The sequence below is a fragment of the Stegostoma tigrinum genome, chromosome 40 (assembly GCF_030684315.1).
Source record: "Stegostoma tigrinum isolate sSteTig4 chromosome 40, sSteTig4.hap1, whole genome shotgun sequence".
Taxonomy (NCBI): Eukaryota; Metazoa; Chordata; class Chondrichthyes; order Orectolobiformes; family Stegostomatidae; genus Stegostoma; species Stegostoma tigrinum.
This window is the reverse complement of record NC_081393.1, coordinates 3,873,092-3,883,107: the sequence shown is the minus strand read 5'-3', so window position 1 is coordinate 3,883,107 and position 10,016 is coordinate 3,873,092. Positions and strand designations below refer to the sequence as shown.

At 44.0% G+C, this 10,016-nt stretch overlaps 1 protein-coding gene across 1 annotated transcript; it reads right to left on the bottom strand.

Moving 5' to 3' along the window:
- Positions 1-607: 607 nt before the first annotated feature.
- snrpg (small nuclear ribonucleoprotein polypeptide G) lies at positions 608-8,397 on the bottom strand. The gene is made up of 3 exons (XM_059641091.1): positions 8,366-8,397; positions 5,998-6,122; positions 608-934 (listed from the first exon to the last, which is right to left on the bottom strand). Exons 1-3 carry the CDS (start codon positions 8,382-8,384, stop codon positions 884-886), a joined length of 195 nt encoding a protein of 64 aa, XP_059497074.1. The 5' UTR covers positions 8,385-8,397; the 3' UTR covers positions 608-883.
- Between the last annotated feature and the right edge of the window lie 1,619 nt (positions 8,398-10,016).

Genomic DNA, 10,016 nt, shown 5'->3' with positions numbered 1-10,016 from the left:
AACACTGCAAAATGAGGCAACTACACACAGTGGAACAAATCTCTCCAAAAGACAAGGCTTTGCACCAGACAAGTTTGGGTTTAATTCCAAACTACCTAGAAAAGAAAACTTTGTTTAATTTGTTAACTGATATCAAAGCTCATAAACAACAGCAATGACCAGTTCCAGGAGAGAAAACATTGTTGTTATGATCTCTGGGCGCACAGTGATTAAAAAAGCAAGACAAAAAAGAGTCAGAGTATGTACTAACTCTGAACAGCCTTCAGCATTTGAAAGGTACCTCTGGACCACTTGCAAACTGAAGCAAATCTTTCCAGAAGCACAAAAAATCTTAAGAAGCAAACATGAAAAACAGTGTCAGCACACAACGGTTTCCTCATGGCTGCCGTTACTGGTGTTACCAATTGTACTTCAAGCATGAAGTCAACTTTAAGAGTCACCTTTCATAACATCAAGGCTATGGCTGCTCCAATACAAAAAAATGTGTTAGGAATACGACTGGAGCTCACAGATCACTTTTACTCATGTGCATTTGTACTTGTTACATTTCCATCAAATGTGTGGAGGTCCAAAACCATTACCTATTCCTATACGTCGCACACACAAGTTATTTTCAGAAACCAATTTTATTAAAGATCATTTGGTGTTCACTGGCCATTAACTTGCACAGAACAATATAGTGTGATTTCATACAAAAGGAGGTTTAATGTATTGTCGATCAAGGTACAAAATTGTAAAGTACACAGAAATGCGTTATGTTGCACCATATTAACTTGGAACAAATTGTTGCCCCTCACAGAAACTAAGGATCACCAACACATGGCTCACAGTTCTCTGGATTCATCATGTTTATGTCATCTTTTCAGCAATAACGCTGTCTTCACTACACTCGTTCTAAGGCTTCAAGCATTATAATGCTGTTCCCTCGAATAACCTAATGGATTGAATGGAAACAAAATTAAAATGTGCATTGAAAGAAAACTAAACACGTACATTTTGGTGGTGAAACATTATGCCAAGACCAAGTTTCTGTTTCTCAAACATGCTGTACCGGAGTTGTCAGCTCCAAGATGGTGTTGACAATAATGTAGGAGAACAGGACAATGATGGAAAGCAGAGCAAAGATGCTGTTTCACAAAGGCAGAACAATTAAATTGCTCTAGTGCAATGCAGTGTACATTCCCCTTCACCAATGAGGTGAAGGGGAATGCACACTGCAATCCACCATAGCAAATTCCTTCTCTTCCATTTGCAAATTATCCAAGAGTTATGAAGGAACAAACAATTGCAACAGAGAACAGACACATCGTTTGAAGAGGGGGAGAGATACATAAAGGAGGACCACTATCCAAGGGAGCATATCAAGGCAGAAAAAGAACAGATGGAAGTCTCAAGTCTGTGCTGCATGCACACACATTACTGGTTTGAGGTCGAGGGGATCTCAGTTCAACTGCCGAGGCACAACCATGTTTTCATTGTTAAACACAAAATGAATATACAATTCTGCTCCAACAGCATCACCACAGCTCAAAAATGTTGAAAGGTGGATGGCCCTCAGTGGGTTACAAAATAACAAGGATATTTTAACATTGGTTCCCAAGTAAAATCCATAGTACTTGTATGAGTATTTATAAACAAGTGCTGTATTCTCAGTGTCACTGGACATTGTAGAGATGGTGTATTGTACTCTTAGAGTTAGGAGACATGGAGAAACTTCTTCAGCCAGAGAGTGAAAAATCTATGGAATTCTGCCATCGAAGGCTGTGGGGGCCAGGTCATCGAGTACAATTAAGACGGAGATAGATAGACTGTTAATTATCAAGGAGATCAAGGGTTATGGGAAGAAAGCACGAGAATGGGGTTGAGGAACTTATCAGCCATGATTGAATGGCGGAGCAGACTTGATGGGCCAAATGGCCTAATTTCTGCTCTTATGTCTTATGGATTCAGGTTTTTGGACAATAGGAATCTCTTTTAAGATAAAAATACCTGTTCAAAAAGGATGTGTCTAACATGAATGTAAAGGGACCAACATCTTAGAAGGGAGATTTACTCATTCTGTTAAGGGAGACTTTGTACTGATACAAAGGCAGAGTACAGGAATTCTAAATTGTAGTAAAAATAGAAAGATGATTGGCAAAGGTTCTCATTGTGAAGACAACACAGTAATTAGAAAAGCAAGACAAGTCGGGGTAGAGTCGGGGTATGTAATACTCTGAAGAACTAAACTGCATATATTTCAATGCAAGGGGTCTTTCAGGTAAGGCTGATGGACTCAGGGCATGTTTAAGAACAGGGGATTGGAATGTCATAGCTATTACAGAAACTTGGCTGAGAGATGACAGATCTGGCAGTTCAACATTCCCGATTTTAGATGCTGGAGGAAAGATAGGAAAGGAGGCAGGGGTGGGGAGCATTTTTATTTAGGGAATTCATTACTGCTGTAACTAAACAAGGGCTTTATGAAAAATTATCCAGTGAAAATAAACAGATCAAAATTATAAATAATTATTTTAAATAATTTATAAATACGAAAGGAAAGAGCATCTTGATGGGATTGTATTATACGCACTACCCGTACCTGCCCCCACCCCCACCCAAAAAAAATCTATTTCCAATCATTGACTTGGGTTACCATAGTTTAAGGTTTGGATGGTGAGGAATTTGTCAAATGTGTTCAAGAAAATTTTCTTAACGATATGTCTTCTTTTAGTTAACAAGCACAGCAAGTGACTGCAGTAAAAGTAACGCAACACTTTGGGCCTAGTGATTATAATTGTCAGTTTCAAAACAGCTGTGGAAAAGGATAATCCTTCCTGAAAAGTTACTGTTTGTAACGGGAGTCAAAGTTTAACAGTATGAGACAAAAACGTTCAAAAGTTGATTGGAGTAGACTGTTCAGTTGGACATAGGGTAGGGACCCTTAAAGGTCAAGGTCGTTGTTTTTGTGTTGACTTCCAAGAGATGGGAGAGATCCTAAGTCAACATGTTACATCAGTTTTTACAGAGAAAAAAGAAACAGAAGCTAAAGAATGCAGAGAAATAAATGTTGATGTTTTAAAATCAGTTCACATTACACAAGAGGAAGTTCAGGTCTTCAAAAATATATAAGTGGATAACTCTCTGGGACCTGACCTAATGTTTTTTTTTCCCCAGAATGTTATGGGAATTAAGGGAATAAATAGCAAGACTATTTGCAGAAATATCTGCATTATCAATTGACGGGGGACAGTCAGCATGGTTTAGTGAGAGGAAAAGTGTACCTCAAAAATTTGACTTTTTTGGCCAAGTCACGAAAAAGATTGATGAGACATTGCAGAGCAGTAGACATTGTTTATTTGGATTTCAGCAAAGCCTTCGACAGAGTTCCACATTGTAGACTAATTAAGAAAGTTAGGTCTTATGGGATTCAGGGTGAGCTTGCCAATTGGGTAAATAGCTGGCTCATCAGCCGAGTAATGGTGGCGGATTGCTTTTCAGACTGGAGGCCTGTGAGCAGCTCTTTTGTCTGTCATTTATACATGAACGATTTGAATGAGAATATACAAGGCATGGTCAGATTTTTGGATGACATCCGAATTGGTGGCATAGCAGAGAGTGAACAAAGTTTTCCAAGATTATAAAAGGTATCTTGGTCAAATTGGTCAGTGGATTGAAAAAAATGGCAGATACAGTTCAATCTGGATAATGCAAAGTATTGCATTTTGCGACAAGACAAAGGGGTAGCGCTTACACAATTAATAGTGGGGCTTTGGGTAGTGTTGTAGAACAGAGGAACATAACGGTTCAGATACATAATTCTTTGAAGTCTGCATCACATGGACAGCACGGTTAAAAAGGCATATAGCATGCTTGCCTTCACTGCTTCGTCCTCCGAATTCAGGAGTTAGGAAGTCATGGTGAGATTGAACAGGACATTGGTAAGGCCTCTTCCGGAACGCCGTGTCCAGTTCTGATCACCCCTGTCATAGGAAGATTATTATTAAGCTGGTGAGGGTTCTCAAGAGATTTACCAGGATGTTGCCAGGTATGGAAGGTTTGAGTTGTAAAGAAAGGCTGGATAGGCTGGGACTTTCCACCGGAGTGTAGGAGGTTGAGAGGTGAGCTTGTACATGTTTATAATATAAGCCAAGTTATTGGACGGCACGGTGCCTCAGTGGTTAGCACTGCAACCTCACAGCGCCGGGGACCCAGGTTCAATTCCAGCCTCAGGTGACTGTCTGTGTGGAGTTTGCACATTCTCTCCGTGTCTGCGTGGGTTTCCTCCGGGTGCTCCAGTTTCCTCCCACAGTCCAAAGATGTGCAGGCTAGGTGGATCGGCCATGCTAAATTGCCCGTAGTGTTCAGGGATGTGTGGGTTATAGGGGGATGGGTCTGGGTGGGATGCTTCAAGGTCGGTGTGGACTTGTTGGGCCGAAGGGCCTGTTTCCACATTATGGGTAATCTAATCTAATGAGTTTTGAGAAGATTTGTAGCTCAGGCTGAGGTTCTGGATGTGAGTTGGCTCGCTGAGCTGGAATCTAATCTAATCAGTAGTTGTCCCTTCCCTCAGATGCAGGATTTCAAGAGCGGGTCACATTTTAAGAAGCGAAAGATAAAAAAAACGAAGGTAAACAGAAAAATGTTCACATGTGGAATGAACTTCCTGAGGAAGTGGTGGGTGGGGGTGCAGTAACATTTAAAAGACTTTTGGATAAGTACACAAATCAGAAGGGTTTGGAGAGAATTGAGCCAGCAGCAGGCATGATGGGAGTAGTTTAGTTTGGGATTGTGTTTGTCATGGACTGATTGGGCTAAAAAATCTGTTTCCATGCTGTATGACTATGACTGTTCAGTTCTGTTCTAACACAGGGACCGGGGCCATTTTGGGTCAAAAGACAGAGTAGACTCCCTGTTTGATTTGCTGCTTTTGAGCTGTACATTGCCAAGTTAACTGATATATACGGGTTCTAGGTCGGGGACTAAGAATGAAATCAAGACAAGCTGGGTGTCTATGTTGTCAGAAATCAGCAAGTCATCCTGGGATTAGGGGCCACCTTGATGTTGGGAGTGAGAACTCAACTGTTCTCAGGAGCTGAGAAAATGGGAAGGTTACTGGCTCTGAATTGATGCAATTGGTGAGGAACTCAACAGAAACCTGTAAGCACAAATACCTCAGTGCAGCTAAAAGTGCAGATTAAAGAACTCACATGTAGTGTTTTGGCTGGATGCAACTGGACGAGATCGGGCCCCACAAGAATCCAGCTGCAGTCATGGCTTGGTGAAGCTCATTATTTTGTCAAAAAGCAGTGCTGTGTCTGAAGGAGCATAGTTTCCAGAGTCCAGGGGGGTACAGGCCCAGGAAAGGAGAGCGACCAACCAGAACAGGAGCAGTTACTGAGCGAGTCCATAACAGAGTGGCTTGAAATAAAACGTGAAGGGCAAATCAACAGAAGTGAAGAAGTGTAATGCCCTGTGAAATTTCAACAGATTTCCTGTGTGTTGTATTGAGGGAAGAGGGAATGCTGAGTAACTTGTGAGACTTGCCTTGATCCATTTATTATTTCAATTGTGCTCTGGGGTGTGCTTGATGATAGTATAACCATTATTTCCCTATGTTAAATCCTGGGTGTAAGAAAAAAGGTGCACATGCTGATTACATCAATGCCATGACATGTAGTGTCAATTTTATTGACGTTTGTTGAAAACCACATGGCTTTCTTCTCTGAAGTCCCCAGTCCTCCCATTTCATTGCCTTGAAGTTTCGACTGCTCACTCAACCATAACATGGATTTGTATTTTGCTCTGGGATCACAATAGTCAGTACCTGTTGAAGGCCAGCTTGTGCCTCCAATGACCCACTGAATCTCCCTATGGGTGGTTCTCAGTTATCGGCGTTCCTGAAATCCCTTGTGTTAGGGTAGTGCAGAATTAAGTCTGCAGTTAAACTGGTTGAAGAACTCAAATGGGAACAAGTGAGTTACATGTCCAAATAAACAATAGAAACTTGATACTTACCACCATGCCAATGTTGTTCTGCTGTCCACCAGGTGCCATCTCAACCGATTCATCCACCACAAGATTCATGAAGGGGTCGAAGCCACGCAGAATTCCCTGTACATGCCTCCCACCATTCAGTTTGACTGAATGAGAAAATAAAGCCTTGTGAGACTTGTAACAAAAGTTTCAGTCAACAGCATCTCCATTCCTCTTGCAAAGCTGTGAAGCAATCTGATCTCTGCAATGACCATGAGGAACTCAGTCAGTTCCACAACTGGTCAATGCAGAGCCGACCACAAAGCTGATTGTCTACCTGGTTCTGCCAAATCAATCAACAACTCTCTGACACTTGCAACGTCAGTACCACCACACCTCAAATCTTCAGTTCAACGTGCTGCGAACTTGGGTGGACGATTGTAGATTGGGACTCGAAGTTAGAATTTGGTGTCTGTAAAACTCTAGACGGGATTGGGAGTCGGGGAGGGGTACAGCATTGACTAGTCCCTTTAAATGATGATGTGCTTGTTCTCCACTTCAAGGTTTTTTTTGAACAAAAACAAGTCTATGAGCAGTTTGACAGTTTGCAGGTACAGAGAACACTCAAATTGAAACATTTGCATCGAAAGGCCACACAGTTAACAGGTCAAGCAGCAGTTTTAATTTGATACGGAGACAAGTTTTGAATTTAGCCCTTTGGCTTGAACCATACGATTAGATACCAAAAACCAATCCTCGGACCAGTCTGAGTGTAAGAAATTGATACGTGATCAAGGGTACAAATGAAGAGAGCAATGGACAAGGAGACAGAACTGACTGTCATCTGCCAGAATTAACAGTGTCAAGAGAGAATTGCTGCTCTCACAGATTCCTCCAAGTCTAAGAGAAATCACCATCTAAGTAACAAAGATACCCACAGCACAACTAGTGAATATTCCTGATACAAGAATCAATGGAGAAGGAATAGAACCTTGCTGTAATTTCGAGACACCAAATTCTACACTTTTTTATTGTCTATAGGTGAGACTTGTATTTATTGGAACAGCATATTATTAGAATACTGTTTTATTCAGGAATAGTTAGCAATTAGAAAGGATTTATTCAGTTTGTTAATAGTTTGGTTCATTTGTTCGTTGCTAGAGTCAGATAAATCAATCGTTACTGTTGATTTTAACTGCATGTCAGGGACTTATTTTATTTAACTACAAAGTTGCTGAAAGGCACGTTACACTACTTTTTGCACTCCTTTTAATAGATGAAAGGACAAGGCGCTCCTCTCGGTGTTTCGGTTTTGGTTCTTTGGTGGTGGGGGGACGGGTTCAACATCTGCTTTTTAACTAACGCCACAAATTGAAAGAATATCAAAAAAGGTTTCTGAAGTTTTGGTCCGAATGTAAATCAAAAAACTAAACAAAGTCAGTTTTGTAACAAAATCGATTTATGGTCAAAAGCAGTCTCATTGCTCCAGCAACCTCATGAAAATGATACAAACAAATCAGCCACCGAAATGTGCCTCTTTAGGTATACACAAAATCATTAAGACTTGGATCAACTTGTGGAGACCAAAGAGGTTTACAAAACAGTACAATTTCCTACAGAGATGTTTAAAGTTTGATTCAACAGAGAGGTGAATGTTAGTCTTGACTCTGGGTATCACAACACAAAACAATGGTCCAATCACGTGTGAGTCCAGCTCTTGAACCCAACATCCTGCACAGCAGAGTTTGCATGGTGACTGGAATTAACACGGCCACTGTACTGTTTCACTGCAAGGCTGCAAAGATTTAAAATGCTTTACAAGATTCAAATGGGCCTCTCCTGTGAAATCCAGCTCCCATGTGCTTCATGAAAGTATTTAGAAATTCTTGTAATGAACGCAACTTTTCACAGGTCTCTGTCGCTCTCTGTCTTTGATCACACATCCTGATACACAAATCAGGAGTGTAAACGGGCCCGTGATCCCTCAAGCCTGGTCCACCTTTTGTGACTAATCAGATTGCTTCATAATCCTGATGCTCGTGACACCCTTGCTCATCAAAGAGACTATCAAACGCTACTTTTAAAATTTTCAAAAACCATTTCAACCTTTTCAGCAAGATTTCCAAAGCACAAGGACATTGACATCCCTCTGCAATTTCTCACCACTCAGATTTACTTATCCGTCCAGCCAAAATGGACAATTTCACATTTCCTCACATCAGAGTATTCTGCCAGATTTGTGCCCTCTCATCTAACCGATCTGTATTACCCTCTCCACTTTTCACAGGCACTAAAACGAGACAGTAGCCAAGTAAAATGAAAGTGCTCAGAACAACTGTACACAGCAATCCACCTCTGCTGCCACCATCAAACCATGCTGTGTTGAATGTAACAGAAATGCAGGACTCACGTGACAGCTTCTTGTCCATGAACCTGGGAAGATAAAAGATATGAAAACTGGTGGTCAAGGGCACTGAATGTATGAAGCACATCGAAAATGCAATTTACAGTCAAGAATTTGAATTGCACCCACGTGACCAGAAGCCATACCACCTCCCAACAAAGTCAGGCAGACAAACAGATCCAACCCATTATGATTTTTTTTTTGGCAGGATGCAGGAGCTCTAGCAAGGAGCAGGGGGTGAGAAACATGTGGGGAGAGTGTGTGTACAGGGAAAGTCAGTCCAGTCTCTCACGGAGAGTACGGGAGTGTGGAGGGATTTTTTTTTTGGAGTGTGTTTGCACGGAGAGATGAGAGAGGGTTATTTGTGTGTCTACAGTTAGCAGGGGTAGAAGGTATGGGTTTCAGCACCCCTGGGAAAGTAGATGAAGAATGTTGGTGCTTTGTTCGGGACAGGGCACACGGTTATTTGTATACAGGTTGGGTGAGCAAAGACAGTGTGGGGAGACTTGGATAGAATCCGCACTGCATGCAATCAGGCTATTCAGCCTGCCAAAGCCATACTGTTTGTGACAAAAAGTGCAGTGGATGAATATTTATGAGGTTATTTCTCCGTGGAGGTATGCAAACATAAAGGTCATGGGGGGGGGGGGGGGCGCAGGGGGAGATCATCGTGTGAGAGAGTGAGAGTGCGCGTGTGGTGGGGGGGGAATCATCGTGTGTGCGGGAGATCAGTGTGTGCGCGCGCGGGGCGTCAGTGTGTATGGGGGTCAGCGTGCATGTCCGTGCGCGAGGGGGGTGGGGGTCAGAGCTTGTATGTGGTGTGTGCGTGTTGGGGGCGGGTCAGCACGCGCATGCGTGTTGGGGGCGGGGGTCAGCGCGTGCGTGTGCGGGGTGGGGGACAGCGCGTGCGTGTGCGGGGTGGGGGACAGCGCGTGCGTGTGCGGGGTGGGGGACAGCGCGTGCGTGTGCGGGGTGGGGGACAGCGCGTGCGTGTGCGGGGTGGGGGACAGCGCGTGCGTGTGCGGGGTGGGGGTCAGCGCGTGCGTGTGCGGGGTGGGGGTCAGCGCGTGCGTGTGCGGGGTGGGGGTCAGTGCATGTGGGGATGTGTGTATGTGTGTGGGGGCGGGTCAGCGTGCGCGTGAATGTGTGTGTGTGGGGGCAGTCAGCGTGCGCGTGAATGTGTGTGTGTGGGGGCAGTCAGCGTGCGCGTGAATGTGTGTGTGTGGGGGCAGTCAGCGTGCGCGTGAATGTGTGTGTGTGGGGGCAGTCAGCGTGCGCGTGAATGTGTGTGTGTGGGGGCAGTCAGCGTGCGCGTGAATGTGTGTGTGTGGGGGCAGTCAGTGTGCGCGTGAATGTGTGTGTGTGGGGGCAGTCAGTGTGCGCGTGAATGTGTGTGTGTGGGGGCAGTCAGTGTGCGCGTGAATGTGTGTGTGTGGGGCAGTCAGTGTGCGCGTGAATGTGTGTGTGTGGGGGCAGTCAGTGTGCGCGTGAATGTGTGTGTGTGGGGGCAGTCAGTGTGCGCGTGAATGTGTGTGTGTGTGGGGGCAGTCAGTGTGCGCGTGAATGTGTGTGTGTGTGTGAGAGAGGGGGTCAGTGTGTGTGTGTGGGGGGTCAGTGTGTGCGTGTGTGAATGTGCGTGTGGGGGGGGGGTCAGTGT